At 36.4% G+C, this 20,064-nt stretch overlaps 1 protein-coding gene and 1 pseudogene across 1 annotated transcript; both read left to right on the plus strand.

Moving 5' to 3' along the window:
- The first annotated feature begins 231 nt into the window (after window positions 1–231).
- On the plus strand, window positions 232–1,039 carry LOC129869881 (uncharacterized). Its single transcript, XM_055944461.1, has 2 exons — window positions 232–865; window positions 1,013–1,039. Exons 1-2 carry the CDS (start codon window positions 257–259, stop codon window positions 1,037–1,039), a joined length of 636 nt encoding a protein of 211 aa, XP_055800436.1. The 5' UTR covers window positions 232–256.
- LOC129870471 (PR5-like receptor kinase) lies at window positions 1,017–3,684 on the plus strand (annotated as a pseudogene).
- The last annotated feature ends 16,380 nt before the right edge of the window (window positions 3,685–20,064 follow it).

The raw sequence follows: 20,064 nt of genomic DNA on the forward strand, positions 1-20,064 counted from the left end.
GAAAATATGCACAAAATGGCAGAGATTATAGAGGACTATCTCTGCTTCTTTCCTTGCATTAGTGTTTAATATCTTATTATTAGTACTTAGATTTTTGAGTATGGTGTCATTAAATTGTTTATCAGTTTTCTTGATTTTCTATCCTTTGATGAATTTTCATTCAGTTGTATCTCAGAATCAAACACAAAATAGTAGTAACAGCTGCCTCAATGAATTCAAGTGTGGGAATCTTGGAAATGTGAGTTTTCCTTTTTCTATGAATCAGTCACAACCTGATTGTGGATTGTACACTATACATTGTGATGTTACTCCGAATCCAACAATTCACCTAGGAGAAAATGCTTATAGTGTTCTGCAAAAACGGTCGTTTGATCGTTTTCGAGTTTTAGACCATAGGCTTCATGACTTATTGGCGAAAAACAGTTGTCAATCTTTCGATCGAAGTATATCGTTTCCAAGTTCTCCTTCTATCTCGTTTAGAATCTACAAACCCCATCTTGCCTTGTTTAGATGCAATGACAGTCTAGATATTGATGCGAGCATGAATGATCATTATTTTCGCGACTATCAGAACTATACTAAATGTAGTGGCTTCAACATATACTACACGATTCCGAATAGTGAACGGGAAGGTTCCTCGGATTCACCAGAGGGAGATATTCCGGATAACTGTTCATTGATTCAATTGCCTTGGAGGTCAAGCTCAAACGCTCAAAATAGTAGTAGCTTGTTTGATCTCATTACTGCAAATTTTACAATTCAGTGGACCCTGTCTGATGATTGTAGTAATTGTTACTCTCAAGGAGGAGGTAGATGTTTAACTGACAACAATAACAAATTTCTTTGTTCCACCTATCCCCCAAAGGTAAATTTTACTTCTAAAGAGAAGTTAATAAACTTAGTTATTCTTTCCTACACTGCAATAAAGTTTAAAGGTTTCTCCTATAAAACAAACATACTGGACTCCTATATTTTATATATCTAACATTTTTGTGTTTTTCTTTGGCTGCAGCCAAAAGAAAGTCGAAACGTACTCTAGTTGCAGGTAACTAAATATAGCTACAAATTTCCACTTCTTACCATTGCATAAAAACACGTACACACACAGATAAAGAGTACCTTCTTCACAGGAACGTTATTATGCTGATAAAATATAGTAGGCATAATACATAAATTGACTCCTAAACTTGGCTTCAAATTATAAGTATGACTTCCAACTTTTATAGTGCATAAGTAGGCACTTTAGCTATCCATTTCTTAAACAAAAAAACACGCGAATCCAACCTGGCATAACGCGTGATCGGAACGCAATTCAGGCGCATCAAGTATAATTTTTGAGGCTCACAATAGTAAAAAGAAGTGGAAATGACAACTCTACCCTTAATGAATATCTTAATATATATAGGTGGTTATTTTGTTCTTTTTTGGGAGGAGGTGGGGTTGGAGCAGGGGTGGGTGGTGCAAAACACCCAAAAAAAAATTCAAAACTTTTTTTTCAAAACATAATTAATTTTGACGGGGGAGGGGGATGAGTGCGGTGGGGATGGGGTGGTGCAAAAAAACAAAAATTAAAACTTTTATTTCTAGACAAAATTAATTTTTTTGGGAGGGGGCGGGGTGGGCTGGGGTGATGAAAACAAAAAATATTCAAATTTGTTTTTCAAAACAATTTTTTTCGGGGGTGAGTGGTGGGTGGTGGGGGACAGGGATGGCGCAAAAAAACAAAAAAAATTCAAATTTTTTTCTTCAAAGCAAAATTAACATTTTTTGGGGGGTGAGGTGGGGGAGGGGGCAGAGTGGGTGGGCTGAACTGGCTAGTGGTAAGGGGATGGGGGCATGATTTTATTTTGTTTTCTTTATTTTCTTTGTTTTTTTTAATAAAATATGTGTAAAGTTTGTAATTACGTGGCGGCCACTGAGTGGCTAAAAGATTCATGTGGCAGCGTTTGTATATCAACCCAAAAGGTTGTTGGTGTCTACTTGTGCATTATAAAAGTTTGAGGTCATTCTTAAAATTTGCAGCCAACTTTAAGGATCAATTTATGTATTATGCCTACATAAAAAAAAATCTTTAACTTAACCTCAACTGACATTTAAGCCCTCCAACTTTGGATGTGCATAAGTAGACACTTAAACTTGTATAAAATTGAACAAATAGACGGACACATCCCACTTGGCATAATACATCTAGAATGCTAGATATGACGCAAATTGTCAAGTAGGACATGTATGTCTACTTGTAACTCTACACAAGTTTAAGTGCCTCTTTGTGCACACCCAAAGTTGAAGAGCATAGATGTCAGATGAGGCCAAGTTAAAAGGCACGTTTGCGTATTATGCCAATACAATATCCTGCAAAACTGGTGCATCTTCAAAAATTGACAACTATTTTCCAATTTGTGTCTTGACAGCAACAGTTACTTCTTCTATTGGAGGAATTGCTATGGTAGTTATCTTACTCCTCTACTTAAGAACAAAATGCTCACTGATTTTCTGGAAGACAAAAGGAGAGGATTACAGAATTGTAAAAGCCTTCTTGAAGAACCATGGATCACTCGTGTCAAGGAAGTACAGTTATTCTGAAGTTAAAAAGATGACAGAGTATTTCAAAAATAAACTTGGTCAAGGTGGCTATGGTTCTGTGTAGAAGGGAAAGTTACATAATGGGAGTCTTGTGGCAGTCAAGGTCTTGAAGGAATCGAAGGGAAGGGGAGAAGAGTTTGTCAATGAGGTGGCGAGTATCAGTAGGACTTCTCACATTAATATTGTATCACTTGTGGGATTTTGTTTTGAGGGTCAAGACAGAGCTCTCATATATGATTTCATGCCCAATGGATCCCTTGAGAAGTTCATTTACGATGCAAAATCTGGGACAAATCGTCAACTAGGATGGCAAACTTTGTACAACATTTCGCTTGGCATTGCTAGAGGATTGGAGTATCTGCATCGCGGATGCAATACTAGAATCCTGCATTTTGATATAAAGCCTCACAACATTCTTCTTGATGAAGACTTTTGTCCAAAAATATCCGATTTTGGCCTTGCAAAACTATGTAACAATAAGGAAAGCATTGTATCTTTATTGGGCGCAAGAGGGACTATTGGCTACATTGCACCTGAAATTGTGTGTAAAAACATTGGAGGAGTTTCTCACAAGTCAGATGTGTACAGCTATGGTATGATGGTGCTCGAGATGGTTGGAGGAAGGAAAAATGTTGATGTTGTTGTTGATGGTACCAGTGAAATATACTTTCCACACTGGATTTACAAACAAATTGAACAAAAGAAAGAGCTTGGATTAACTGGCATTGTAGTGGAAGAGGATAAAAAACTTGCAGAGAAGATGATACTGGTGAGCCTGTGGTGCATACAAACCGATCCGTCCATCAGGCCTTCTATCAGTATGGTTGTAGAGATGTTACAAGGTGAACTCGGATGTTTGCAAATGCCTCCGGAGCCTTTCTTGTATTCTTCTTCAGTACCAGACAGAGACATGCCTACTACTACCTATATGGTTTAAGAAAGGACAGTTGAAGTTTGTTGTTGATCTAAACTCATCAAATCTTAGCAGAAACTATGCATCAAGAGCTGGAAAAAAACATTTAGATGTTGAAAATAATTATATGCATAAACGCTTACGTGTTTGGACAGAATGCTGAAACAATAATACGCAGTTAATGTGTTTGGTAGAAGTGTGTTGATAAGTACTTTTGTTTTAAAATGATGGAAATGTCTTTAATGCTATTTACAAAAAGCTATAAATTTAAGAGTACTTTTCATTAAAAAAAACAAAAAAGATGAATGACGGATATAAAATAGAGAGATAATGAAAAGTTATGTTTTACCAAGAGTACTTCAGAGATTGTAAAGATATTAGAGATAAAATAGTCACAGTCTTAATCAACAGAGATTATAAAGATATTAGATATAAAATCGTCAAAGTCTTAATCAAACCAAAAGTGCTTATATGATGTAAAACCACAAGTTGAGGGTGATTTACATGACTTATGATTGATTTTAGCTTACAAGCCATTTAATTGTTTACCAAACACATAGATAAGCCAACTGGTACTTATAAGTTGGTCAAACACCCTCGTTGCTGATGTATTAATATCAGAAGCATAAAGATAAGCCAATAGACCAGGAGTTCCAATAGCAAGTCTCATTCAGATGGGCCAGGAAGCGACTTTGCTGCATTTTCATGAAGGCACAAAAACTCCAATTTGATTACAAGAAAACACTTTAACACCCCCAAGAATACTAGTCTAAGCAGGTACAAGATCTTCTAAAGATACAAAATATAAATAAAAACAAGATACAACTCCCACCATAAGGAAGGAAGATTAGAAGCTGTTGGAGACTCATCTTCGTCTTCACCTATGAAACATCACTGACCTTGCAACCCGACTATGACAAGTTGCATGGAAAGATTAGTATCAATACAAACAACACGTACTAATAGGAATCATCGGTTAATCTGACACCTACCGCATAATATAAAGGAATCAACAAGAAGGAAACATGATCATTCCCTATCAAACCTTAAGCAAAAATCTTATTACTCCCATTAACCTCATTAAAGTCGTTCAAGCCTAAATTTCACCCTTTTTAATTGGTCCATTGTCAACTCTACTACAGATCAAGGCCTAGCCCTTCTATCACATAGAGATATTTCCAAAATACGGGCCAGTACTAACTCCGTCTAACCCATCTACTATATTTAGTTTCACACCATCACATGGCCTTAGGATAATTAACATCTCACTTGGAAGAGGAAAACATTTGGGGTACTAAAGCTCACCTCCTTACCGCTACTGTTCTGCTATGGCGGGACCTGCCCTACTCTAGCGGCCTCGCCACATCGGAATTCCTCCCGCCAGGGCAGCCTGCCTAGAGGCAGAATCTCCGAAAACCACCCAATCCTCTTTTTAGCCCAGGTGCCCATAGGACATCAAAAATAACAAACTTTAAGACATTAATCTCCCTTAACAAGACAGTGACTGCTTTCCACTGATTTATCCACAACCTCATACCTACTATGCGGATGCATCTAGCACCCATAACATAATCCAATCAAGTATATACATGAACACATTATCAATTTACCATTTTAGGATAAATGTACAATTTCACAATGTAAATCTCAACATGATAACACTAGGACCTTCGGTCCTTTCATATAAGTTAATACACAAGATGGGCATGCTCAATTATGATCGGATTAGTTTCACTATCATCACACATATAGTCAAGATCAATTCACAGATGATAGTCACACATTGGTTCCCTCATGGAACCCATACCCAAACTATATATGTGTTAGAATGTGACACCCAATCCTATATATGTGTCGAAATGTGACACCCGATCCTATATACGTGTCGGAGCATGAAAACTGATCCTATATTTATGTGTCAAAACGTGACACCCGATCTAATATATGCATCGGTACGTGACACCCGATCCAACATCACAATCACAACCACAATGAATGGTTCACATACTTGCACAATCAAGTAACAGGTTCATTGCATGTAATTGTTCACAATAGTCACTTCATTAATTACATTCTATCTTTCCCTTCATTAACAATATTTCGTCAGCCTTCTTTATTTAAGGCATCACATTTGATAGAGCAAGTTCAAGATTATGGATTTCACCGTCCTAGGATTGTAGACTCATTACAACAACATATCAACCATTCAACCATACCAATTAAATACATAGAAGATATCATAACTTTACTCAATCACTAGTGAGAGTCTCTCTATGATATAGACTAACCATAGCCTATAACCATAAATAATTAATAGGTTCATTCAAGAGATTTATCAATAGTAAATCAATTACCTTCTTTCTTTACTTTATGATTCACATTACTCAGATAATTCACATAGAACCATCAATATGAACTCACGCATATAAATATATGTATATAGCCCCTATATTGCTATGGACCCTCCTTGATTATCACAAGCCTTAAGATCTCACTCTAACCCAACAATTTCCTTTACCTTAATCTTTACAAGAACCATCAATCATATCAACAAGAAGTATTACAGTTATCAATCAAGAACTAGACTATCATCACTAGTCATATGATAATCATGCCCACATAGTACATTCTTATCCTAAACAACAATAACAATGCACTCAGTCATCCAAATTTCATTTCCAAAGGCCTAGACATGAAATCTCTTGTCAACTACAATATAAAATGCGTTGGAACAGATTTTTACAACTAAACAGTAAGAGAGAGAAACTTAGCCTACTTGGGCGCTAAGAAATTGTAGAAGGATTATAGCACGATCCTTGACTTTTGAAAGGAGAATCTATGGAGATGGGCCTGAATCCATGGGTTGTAGCCTTCCTTGCATTAGAAATCTCTTCTCCCCTTCTCTCCAAGCCTAGAATAGCTTCTTGGGGGTTTATAGGGAAACCCTCATCTATTTTGGCACTTAGAGGAAGAAAAAAATAATATAAGTAAGTCTCTTTTAAGTTCTGGCCCATCGAATCCCGCTATAGTGGCCTCAATCTCGCTCTGGCGCCCTGACCCGGATAGTGTCCTGTAAAATGGGCATAAATTCTTCCTTTGAACTCTAAATGAGTCCAATTTAATGTAGTAGGACAGAAAACTCAAATACCTTTAATTTGATAGGTCATGGGATACCTAATTCATTATAAACTAATAGATATGGTAGTTTAAAGTTCACTTTAGTTTAAACTCAAGTCCAAAACTAAATTGGAAAGACATTTCAACTTAACTTCAAGATAGGAGCATATTACGACTAATTCACAACTAATGCACTCACATACCAAGAAATTGATCCTAGTATTATGACGAAAGAGATTCATATATCTTTACTATATATATTTTTAGTAACGACGGGCTAGGTCATTACAATAGATACCAATTTACCCTTCGTTCATCCTCGAATGACAACACATCAAAGAGGGCACAAGATGATCTAAGAGTATTTCAAAACCAATGATGAGTCACATTACTACTTGGGAAAAATCACATCCCAAACTAACCACTCTTACGTCAATCAATGTTCAAAGTTTCACTAATGTGAAATCCATTCCAAAAGTTTCTATGGGATACTACGTCCCTTGTATATCATGATACCATATTAAATTTTTCTCAAACATTACACCTCAAGCCTGCCAAATATCTCTAAACCACCCAATCAATAAGGTTCATTTGATTCTATGCTAACTGAAACATTGTCAACTCTCATATTAGGGAAAATTTTACCCGGGTACCTACACCCTAACCAATGCTATAACTAGCACATCATCCCCACTCAAAGAGTAGTAACCATAAGGCATCTCACTAATCAGATACAAGAATCAATAGATAATGACTAAGTTTATAAGGATTCTAATTCATGATCAATAATCGAGCATCAATCACATTCGCCAGTAATGACCCCGACATCACACTCTTCATCCCATCACATGATCCAAGAACAAATGCAATTTGGCATGTTCACACATTAATGAAGAATGTCAAGATCAAGTAATTTACTATCACAATGGGACTATCAAGGCATACCATAAGATTCCCACCCCTGTCAATATCAGACATTTTCAATAAAGGGTCCTCTCATGGGACCTACAACCACCTACTTATGTTGGAACGTGACACCCGATCTAAGGGTTGTATCAGAACGTGACACCCAATCCCAACATACAGACAATAATTACATTCAGTATTTCAGCATTATATCACCAAGAATATGTTCATCACAAAACAGGCTAGTCGGAGATCATTTCACATGTATTCTTGCATGTTTCAATATTCATATACACATATGTATATCATAAAGTAATTTAACAAGTACATGAAACACCTACGAGAAATAAAGTCATCACCTACGTTGCAAACCCCTAAGGTTTATCATCAATGTTCATATATTTTATATCTCTGTACATGCTACAGTGTTCATTACAACTTCACCCATCTATATGTAACAATATCACAATCAGTGTCTCCCTAATCATTACACTAACCTCTTACCTAGTTCACTTCAAATAAACAACTAAGACAACCAAATTTCTACCCATGACCCGTGACCCATAACTTAGTTATATGAATTCTCATTAAGTTCCCTTGTATACTAAATAATGGGTATATATTTAACTACTCAAATAAGAGAATTAACTATTACTCATTCTTGAGTAAAAAGGGTGACACAAGGCAAAATAAGGGAAAATAGGAAAGCTCTTTCTAAGGTTTCTATCTCGTGTAATCCCGCTCTGGTAGTCCCGCGCTGGCGGGATATTCCCGCTGGTGCAAAAATTACCAAGATAGTAGCCTCAGTATCTTTCTCTGGTGTATTTTCCTAACCCATATCCTCCTTAGGAATTTCAGAGTTAAACTTAACCCATTTGACTCCATTTTCATGAGAATTTTAACATGAACTATCCCATAGTCGAATCTAGCACTGCACGTAGGAGATTATCGCTCCCTATTTGTAACACCCTAAATTTTTTCGCTAAGATTCAGACCATTTTTCATATACATATAGGATCGTACTCAACGATTTCAAATTACATGCATGAGTTAGGATCAATTCCTAAGTAATTGAAGGGTAATAGATGTGATTTAGGGTCATAAGGGATCCCTAAATCCAAGCCAAATCTGAATAATTTCTATCGACTAAGTTTCTGAATGAGTTTCGTATAAGGGTCAACTTTAAACAATCATAACTTCCAAAGTACTAAGATTTAGGTGTCCCATGACCTATCATATTAAAGTTCTTTGAATCCTCTTTCCAACGTCACCAAGTCACCTCATTCTGAGTTAGTAGTAAAACGTTATAACTATTTTACCAAAGTCTATTGTTGCAGGCACGCACCTCAATCACCCTGCCTGTGTGAATTGAACGAACTTAAAAGTACAACCAGCTTAAGCTGGTTTTCCACCGTAGTTTGGGTCTTGGCGCGGCACGCCAGCAGAGTACCCGAAACTAGCTGCAGTAGTTTGGGTGATGGTACGGCATGCCACTATCACGCCTATAGGCCCTTGGACCCATTTTTTTCAAATTTTTCTTGAGAAAAGGGCATTCTAGAGCTTTTCCACACATCCTATATCTAACCCACTACATTAGGGATCACCATTCCACCCCATATCAGTTTCTAAGGAGTTTTTCTCTCCAAAAACGCCCAAGAACATTGAGAGCAAGGATTAGAGAAGAGAAAGAGGGCTAGAGTTCAAGTTCTAAGTTAATTCAAGAGGAGAGAAAGGTAAGGTTCCAAGAGCATTCGTCAAGTTCTTCAAAGTCTTTCAAGAATTGAATTCTTCCAGGTATGTAAGGCTAACTAAAACATGGATTTATGTTCTTCCATGTGCCCCATAGACGTGTTTGATAGAATTGTGAAAGACTTGAACCTTTCATGAATGTTTTCTTGAAATTTTCCTAAACCCTAGAATATTTTTACATACTACTCATTGGTTGATGATCTTCATGACCTAAATTCTTGAGTAATTACTGTTCATATTCTATTTCATGAACTATAACTACATATATTGACTCTAAACGATTATGCATATGATAGAATTGTGAAAGACTTGAACCTTCCATGAATGTTTTCTTAAAATTTTCGTTAACCGTAGAATATTTTTATATACTATTAATTGGTTGATGATCTTCATGTCTTGAATTCTAGAACAATTAATTTTCATATTCTATTTCATGAACTATAACTACATATATTGACTACAAACGATTATGCATATGTATTGATTGGAATGAAAAGCATAAATTGGGGTAGCTATGAATGTGAATGGCATAAAATAGGAACATAGCTTATTGTTGTCATTAAAGTATATCTAACTACTCTTGAAAGATGTGATTGAGACTGATTGGATAGTATGATTGGCTGAGAGGTTTGATTGTGATAAATTTGATAAATTGATAAGGGTTCACATGAGACTTGTCGATATGACTAGATTGAACTGATTGGATAGAGTTTTATGAGCATTGAGTCTTGGAGGAGTATAGAGCACCGAATTCGGTAAGAGTAACTAATAACTCGAACCCAATAACTACGTTGCCAAACATAGTAGAGGATTGGACTATAAAAGTCGGATGTTTCCCAAATTACTATCCTGACATGATAGGACTTGATTGATTATGGATCCATGATTGTTGATTCGTTCCTACCTTGTCAAGATATGAACGGACGTGGCAACAACGTCGGCTTATTGTACTATCACTGGCTCATAAGTGATAGTTATCGGATAAGAGAAACTCTTATGTAGGTCTTGATAGTACTCCGAGTTGGATTGGAATGGATTGGATTGGATTGTACATGATTGGTCTTGTCTAAATCATATTCTTATTTAGACTTAGGATGTCTTGATTGAATTGTTTCTTCTTCTAAGTTAGGTTTCTGAGTTGCTTTGATTCTACCCTGATGCATGTTTCACTCTACCATTTTACATACTCGTGCATTCTGTGTACTGACACCATTTGGCCTGCATCATTTTCATGATGCAGAGACAGGTACTAGAGATCCTCAACAGGCACATCGTTGAAGATCACTTCTACTCTCAGATTTGTTGAGCCTTCTTCTCATCCGGTGGCACTCTAGATTTGTCATCTTTCTTTTAAATATTCCTTTTTAGGTAGCTATGGACTTTTCATTGGCATCATCTAGAGAGTAGAGATAGAGGCTTCGTAGACTAGACAGTGATGAATTTGTTTTGATGTCTTCAACTCATGATTGGTTTTCTTTCAAACTATGTTTCTGAAATTGTTGATTGCGTTAGCCCACTAAGAATTGTTTTTCTCTTAAACTAAGTATTCCACTGAATGAGTAAATATGTGATTAGGAAAAGTGGTTCACTTGGGAGCCAGTGATGGCTTCTGAGTGTCGGTCACGCCTAGGGTACCTTTCCAGAGCGTGACACTATTACCTTAGCATAACAACTATGCACTCCACAAGGAGTCGTTCATTACCCCCCCCCCCCATTACTCCAATAACCTCATGATAAGTAGGAGCATAATTTAGGAACAACTAATTAAGTTCCCATAAACTCAATTCAATAGTTCAAACAATTATCACAAATAGAAATACAATCTAGCAACAACTAAAGTATTGAGTCCCCATAAACTCAATCCACTAGTCAAAATAATTATGATCACAAGTACAACATTGCTCGGAACCCCAGTCTCAAGTATTGACTTAATAAACACATGAATTCACCTTGAGGAATTTAGCATAATTTCAATTTACTAAAGAAATGCATAGACCAAAATTCAGCATCACATTATTTTAAACCAGTTATGAAAGATGTTAAGGAGATCTTTCATAACAATAAATTCCACTATTATGCAACAATAGCCATTTTCTCACATGGTTCCCAACCAATCTAGACTGTCCCAAAATCAGAGTTTCTCTATGGTCATAATTCATTCTTTTCCCTTACCATCTTTTTCAACGGTAAGTCCACGCACAATTAAGAGTTGTATTCCCTCATATGAGTATATCATTTCACATGTTAGAAATTCTTTCATTAATCACATTGTGGTTTATCATTAGACCATTGCACATAACCAAGTTATGACTCTATTTCTAACAATAAGTTAATAGAAACCTAAGCAATCATGTCTCACATAATTTCAACCATTCATACAAGCACACTTTACACACTATAGGTGCTTCAAGCAATATTGTATACATAATCACATCATATCAGGGAAGTACACTTCACACCTTGGTAGTTATTTAGGCAACACTCTGAACATAATCAGAGTTCAAGGCTACAACGCACAAGCAAGTCAATTTATTTAATTAGTTCACTTCATGGATGACATTCAACTGATCATCCATGCACTTACACAGCCTGTAAGGCCATATACTAATTAGAACCTTCTCGATTCCAATTCCTCTCGCTTGTGTCCTTTCAGCCGCGACAATATCATCAAGTTTACTTCATTGAGATACCAATTGGAATTTGGAGATACCAATTAGATTCAACCCATACCACAAGCGAAAAACCGCACAAAAGTAGAGAAAAAATGAAACTACTTCCTAAAATGCTTCATAGCTTCCTGAAGATTAGATGTAGACGTCAACACGCCAATCCGCATGAGTCTATTCCACACTTCCTCTTGTACAGGGAAACAGGTAACTTGGGCTCTGATACCAAATTGTCATGACCTAATCCACCGAGCCGTGCGGGCACCTACTCTAATATCTAGATAGGAGAACCCTTACAAAAATACATGCGAAAGTTTGACAAAAAGCCATTTAATAGCCAAAAATAGTAGTGAAAACACCGTAAATGAAAATTTTAAAGCTTTAATTTGAATACAAGAAAATACTTTAACACCCTCAAAGATACTAGTCTACGCAGGTACAAGAGCTTTTAAAGATACAGAGTATAAATAAAAATAAGACACATCTCCCACCATAAGGAAGAAAGAGTAGAAGCCGTTGCAAACTCATCTTCGTATTCACCTACGAAACATCACTGACCCTACGACCAAACTATGACAAGTTGCATAGCAACAGTAGTATCAGTACAAGCAATATGTACTGCTAGGCATCATCGGTCAACTCGATACCTACCACATAATATAAATGAATTGATAAGAAGGAAAAGTGCTCTTAAGATATTCCCCACCAAACCTTATGCAAAACTATTATTATTCCCATTAACCTCATTAGAGTCATTCAAGCTTAACTTTCACCCTTTATAATTGGTCCGTTGTCAACTCTAATACAGATCAAGGCCTAGCTCTTCTATCACATAGAGATGTTTCTAAACTACGGGCTAGTACTAACTTCATCTAACCCGTCTACTATAATTAGTATCACACCATCACATCGCCTTAGGATAATTAATATCTAACTTGGAAGAAGAAAATATTTGGGGGGACTAAAGCTCACCTACTAACTGTTACTATTCTGCCATGGCGGGACCTATCCCGCTCTGGCGACCTTGCCACATCAGAATTCCTCCCGCCAGGGCGGCCTGCCCGGAGGCAGAATCTCTGAAAACCTATCAATCCTCTTTTTAGCCTAGGTGCCCATAGGACATAAAAATTAATTGACTTTAAGACATTAATCTCCCATACCAATACAGTAACTGCTTTCCACTGATTTACCTACAAACTCATACCTACTATGCGGATACATCTAGCACCCATAACATAATCCAATCAAGCATATACATGAACACATTATCAATTTACCATTTCAAGATAAATGTACAGTTTCACAAGGTAAATCTTAATTACAATAGTCAATATGATAATACTAGGACCTTCGGTCCTTTCATATCAGTTATTAAACAGGATGGGCATGCTCAATTATAATTGGATTAGTTTCTCTATCATCACACATATAGTCAAGATCAATTCATAGATGATAGTCATATATTGGTTCTCTCATGGAACCCATACCCAAACCATATGTGTGTCAAAATATGACACCCGATCCTATATATGCGTCGGAATATAACACCCGATCCTATATATATGTCGTAGCATGACAACCGATCCTATATTTATATGTCAAAATGTGACATCCGATCCAATATATGTGTCAGTACGTGAAATCTGATCCAACATCATAATCACAACCATAATGACAGTCCACAATGAATGGTTCACATACTTGCACAATCAAGTAATAGGTTCATTACATGTAATTGTTCACAATAGTCATTTCATTAGTTACATTCTATCTTTCCCTTCATTAACAATATTTTGTCAAGCCTTCTTTATTTAAGACATCACTTTTGATAAAGTAAGTTCAAAATTATGGATTTCACTGTCCTAGAATTGTAGACCCATTACAACAGCATATCAACCATTCAACCATACCAATTAAATACATAGAAGACATCATAACCTTACTCAATCACTATTGAGAATCTCTCTATGATATAGACTAACCATAAACTATAACCACAAATAATTAATAGGTTCATTCAAGAGATTTATCAATACTAAATCAATTACCTCCTCCCCTAACTTCATGATTCATATTATTAGATAATACACATAGAACAATCAGTATGAACTCACGCATATATATATATATATATATATATATATATAGCCCCTATATTGCTATGGACCCTCCCTGATTATCATAAACCTTAAGATCTCACTCTAACCCGACAATTTTCTTCACCTTAATCTTTACAAGAACCATCAATCATATCAATAAAAAGTATTACGTTATCAACCTAGAACCAGACTATCATCACTAGTCATATGATAATCATACCCACATGGTACATTCTTATCCTAAACAACAATAACATTACATTTAGTCATCCAAACTCCGTTCCCGTAGGCCTAGGCATGAAATGTCTTGTCAACTGCAATATAAAATGTGTGGAAACAGATTTACAACTAATCAATTAGAGAAACCTAGCCTACCTGGGAGCTAACCAATTGTAGAAGGATTATAGCACGATCTTTGACTTTTGGAAGGAGAATCTATGGAGACGGGCTTGAATCCGTGGGTTGTAGCTTTTCTTGCATTAGAAATCTCTTCTCTCATTCTCTCTAAGCCTAAAATAGCTTATTGGGGGTCTCTAGGGTAACCCTCATTTATTTTGGCACTTAGGGGAAGAAGGAGGTAATAAAAATACGTCATTTTAAAGTTATGGCCCGTCGAATCCCACTACAGCGGCCTGACCCGAACAGTGTCTAATAAAATGGGCATAACTTTTTACTCTAAATTCCAAATGAGGTAAATTTAGTGGCGTTGGAAAGAAGATGCAAAGACCTTTAATGTGATTAGTCCACCTAATGCATTATAAGATGATAGATATGATCATTTGAAATTGACCTTAGTTTAAACTCAAGTCCAAAACTAAATTTGAAAGACACTTTCAACTTAACTTTGAGATATGAGCATATTATGACCTGAATTAACAACTAATGCACTCGCATACCAAGGAATTGATCCTAATATTATGATGAAAGAGATTTGTATACCTATACCGCATATATTTTTAGTAATGACGGGCTAGGTTGTTATAAAACGGATACATACAACAACATTAAATGTGTGGATTACCAAGAAACAATCAAACTTCTTCTTGCATTTGCATCTCAAAATTCCTGGCAGATTCATCATCTTGATGTCGAATAGAATTTTTTGAAGGGTTTGCTTTCTTAAGAATCTAGAGAAACCCGATGGTTTCTCAATTACTAGAAAAGAGGATCGAGTCTATCTCCTAAAGAAGGCCTTATATGGCTTAAAACAAGCTCTGAGGGCATGGTACGAAAGGATGGACAATCATCTCATCCAACTTGGCTTCAATAGAAGTCAAAGTGAAGCTACTTTGTATGTGAAAGTCACTGGTGGTGAGTCCTTAGTTGTTTCAATTTACGTGGATGACATGCTTGTGACAAGAAGCAAAATTGAACAAATCCAAATGTTCAAGGATGAAATAGAGAAAGTCTTTGAAATGACTGATCTTGGAATCATGAAGTACTTCCTTGGCATGAAAGTGTTGCAGTCTAGTGATGCAATTTTTATATACCTACAGAAATACATTCCGAATATTCTAAACAGGTTCAAAATGCAAGACTGCAAACCTATGAATAGTCCAATTCCTACTAGAGTGAAGCTTGGCAAGGATGGGGATTCTGAAAATGTGGATGACAGTATGTATAAAAGCTTAAATGGAGGCGTTTTATATCTCACGGCAAGCAGACTTGATATTCTATTTGTTGTAAGTTTGCTCTTTAGGTTCATGCATTCGCCTAGAGATATACTTTACAGCTGCTTATAAGTTTGTCAAACACCCTCATTGCTGAAGTATTAATATCAGAAGCATAAAGATAAGCCAATGGACCATGAGTTCCAATAGCAAGTCTCATCAGACGGGCCAGGAATCGACTTTGCTGCATTTTCATGAAGGTGATCAACTATTGTTCCTTTGGGAATGTACTCGTAAACAACTAGGAGTTCATCGTGCATCTTGAAATTAGAATCTTTGGGTGTTTATGTTATTATCAAGGCTCAGAAGGGCATATTTATTGGCTATGGTTCATCATCCAAAGGTTACAGGATTTTCTGTTTGAAAACAGAAAAAATAATTCTCAGCAGAGAAGTGAAGTTTGATGAAGCAGCTTCTTGGGATTAGAAAAATCAAGTCTTCTTATTCTTATTTATTTTCAAAAGAGCAGCCTCAATTTGCGGAAGCTGAACTAGTGGATGACGTACCAGTGTTGGGCGCCAGAACCTTAAAAGATGTCTATCAGTGGTGTAACTTGGTTATCTCTGAAACAAGCTTTTTGAAGAACAAGATTCTAAGGCATGGAGGAGATCTATGCAAGCTGAACTAGATATGATCGAGAAGAATGAAACCTGGCAACTCGTTTAGAGGCCTAGAAATCACAAGGAGATTGGTGTAAAATGGATTTTCAAGACAAAACTCAATCCTGAAGGCTCAATTTGCAAACATAAGTCTAGATTGGTGGTGAAGGGCTACATACAACAACATGGTGTGGATTACCTGGAAACATTTGCTCCAGTAGCAAGGAATGACACAATCAAGCTTCTTCTTGCATTTGCATCTCACAATTCCTGGCAGATTCATCAGTTTGATGTCAAATAGGCTTTTTTGAATGATTTGCTTGCTTAAGAGAGCTATGTAGAGCAACCTGATGGTTTCTCAATTCCTGGAAAAGAGGATCGAGTCTATCTCCTAATGAAGGCCCTGTATGGCTTAAAACAAGCTCCGTGGGCATGTACGAAAGGATGGACAATCATCTCATCCAACTTGGCTTTAATAGAAGTCAAAGTGAAGCTACTTTGTATGTGAAAGTCACTGGTGGTGAATCCATAGTTGTTTAAATTTATGTGGATGACATGCTTGTGACAAGAAGCAAAATTGAACTAATCCAAAGGTTCAAGGATGAAATGGAGAAAGTCTTTGAAATGACTGATCTTGGAATCATGAAGTACTTCCTTGGCATGGAAGTGTTGCAGTCCAGTGATGCAATTTTCATATGCCTGCATACATTCCGGATATTCTAAACAGGTTCAAAATGCAAGACTGCAAACCTGTGAATACTCCAATTTCTACTGGAGTGAAGCTTGGCAAGGGTGAGGATTCTGAAAAAGTGGATGACAGTATGTATAGAAGCTTAAGTGGAGGCCTTCTATATCTCACCGCAAGCAGACCTGACATTCTATTTGTTGTAAGTTTGCTCTTTAGGTTCATGCATTCGCCTAGAGACACTTCACAGCTGCTAAAATAGTGTTAAGGTATATTTAAGGAACCAACATTTTTGGAATTTTCTTTCCAACATCTGTAGGAGAGACTATGAATCTGGTTGGTTACTCTGATAGAGATTGGGGTGGCTGCATTGATGATTCCAGCAGTACTTCTGGATATCTGTTTTGTTTGGGCACAATTTTTTTTATTTGAAGCACTAGGAAAGAAGAAACTATAGCTCAATCAACAGAAGAAGCTGAGTACATTGCCACTGCATCTGTTGTGAATCAAGCTATCTTGCTAAAATAAATTTTGAATATATCTGCTTCTTTCCTTGAATTAGTTTGAATATCTTATAAGAGTATCAAATTAATATTATTATAGTAAGAGAGTTGAAGCTCATTTAACCTTATTCAGCCAAGACTCATAATCAAACCCAAAATATTAGTAGCTGCCCCAATGAATTCAAGCATTGGAGACTTGGAAACTTTTTCTATCTCTTCACAATCTTCTTGTTTATTGTACACTATAGGTTGTGATGTTACTCCGAATCCAACAATTCGTCTTGGAGAAAATGTTTATAGTGTTCTGGAAAAATGATTGTTTGATGGTTTCGAGTTTTACACCAGAGGCCTGAGGACTTATTAGCAAAGATCAGTTGTCAATCTTTTGATAGAAGTACGGCAACAACAAATTTCTTTGTTCCACAGGTAATATTTTACTTCCAAAGAGAAGTTGCAGAATAAGATAGCACAAATTGATGATATATGTATATATACAGAGAAGATATAACTTTTTTCGTGATTTTCTTTTGCTGCAGTACGAAGAAAATCAAAACGAACTCTAGTTGCAGGTAAACTATCTATAGCTACAAATTTCCATTTCATATATCTAGATTTTCTATCTGTTTATCTTCTTCAAAATATGTGCTTCTTTAGTTTTTCTAATAGACAAGGTGCAGAGAATAACTTATTATATAATTCCAAGATGTGAGCAATAAAAATATAAGTACATAATGTTCTAGCTAAGGAAAGAAATAAAAGAAATTTCTATAAATCTTCTATTTCTATATATATGTGGTATTTACATTCTTATGAAATGGTCTAGGTTTATTCTGTAACACTCCCTCTCAAGTTAGAGCATATATATTGATCATGCACAGCTTGTTACAAAGATAATCAACTCAAGCGCCATTTAAGGCTTTTGTGAACAAATCAACTAGTTGCTCTCCGGTCTTCACGTACTCGATGGAAATCAAATTCTCCTGAATCTTCTCACAAATAAAATGACAGTCAATTTCAATATGTTTGGTTCTTTCATGATACACTGGATTTGAGGCAATATGGAGTGCAGCTTGAGTATCACACCAAAGTCTTGATGGAGTTGAATGCTTCGATCCAATTTCATTTAAAAGATGATGTATCCACATAATCTCACATGTAGACTGTGACATATCTCTGTAATCGGATTCTGCACTGGATCGAGATACAAAATTTCCTTTTTGCTTGTATTTACTTCCACCACCAAAAAGTATTTCAATTGACCCAAATCCTTCGTATGAAACTAGTGTGCAAAAATGACTTGAGGGAAGAGATCCCTGCATAATCATTTCCTGTGATGACAATATCATCAACATATACAACAATAAGAATAATACCAGTTGTTGATTGTCGAAAGAAGACTAAGTGATCATATTTACTCATTTTCAGCCCAAAATCCTTAACAACCTCACTGAACTTACCAAACCAAGCCTGTGGACTCTACTTCAAGCCATACAAAGACTTCTTCCTATGACAAACTTTCTTATACTCCTCCTAAGCAACAAAACTAGGTGATTACTCCATATACACTTTCACCTGAAGAATACCCTGAAGGAATGCATTTTTGATATCCAACTTATGTAAAGGCCAATTCTGTCATGACTCGAATCCGGGCCATGATGGCATGAATCTAGGCCATGATGACCCAATTCAAAAGCGAAAGTCAAACATTAATTTAAATAGATACGTAGTAACATAAGAAGGCAGAAGCAAGAATAATATAGCAAAAGGGATCGGGCCAAGGTATAAATACGTAAATATGATGCAAAATATACAAAAAAAAAAAACAAAGTGACCAAAAAGGACGAACTGACACTAGACCGAACTCTAGACCTGGTGTCACCTATACATGAGCTACTAAGTACAAAAACTGACAATATATATACAATACAGAGTTGACTGTCCAAAAATACAAGTGTAAGTAAGTACAAAAGAGGGAAAACAACAAGTATCTGGGCTCTGGAGCTCACCATTATCTATATCTAGCATAGCTAAGGATGATCAGGCACGCGCTAGGGGTGGATCAAACTGGGAGCCGCATCAAAAGATGTAGAAATGAAGTATGAGTACCAAACAGGGTTACCTAGTAGGCATCATATGTCACTACTTGGGAGGGTACCCTAGATATAACCGGCACTCAGAAACCATTTCTGGCTCCCAAGCGAACCACATAGCCTGATCACACATTCGTTCCTTCATTCAATCAGCGGAAGATAAAAAAATAAAGAGAATATTCAGTGGGTAACTCAAAACATCAATCTAACTCAAAGAATAAAGGTCATGGGCCAAAAAAATCAACTCTAATATTTGTCATTAAAAATAGTTTGACGAGAATAATTTAAGGAAAGAAATACTTAACTATCTAGTCTAAGAAGCCTCTATCACTACTATCTAATTGGTGCCAATGATATTCATGTCTACCTCAAATAAAAATGAAAAGGGCTAACTCGACGCAAGAATAACATAAGCGGTGTCCTCCGAATATAGGGAAGGACTCACCAATACGGTGAGTGTGCATAGATCCTTAATGGTGCTCCT

This window comes from Solanum dulcamara, chromosome 10, assembly GCF_947179165.1.
Source record: "Solanum dulcamara chromosome 10, daSolDulc1.2, whole genome shotgun sequence".
NCBI classification, from domain to species: domain Eukaryota; kingdom Viridiplantae; phylum Streptophyta; class Magnoliopsida; order Solanales; family Solanaceae; genus Solanum; species Solanum dulcamara.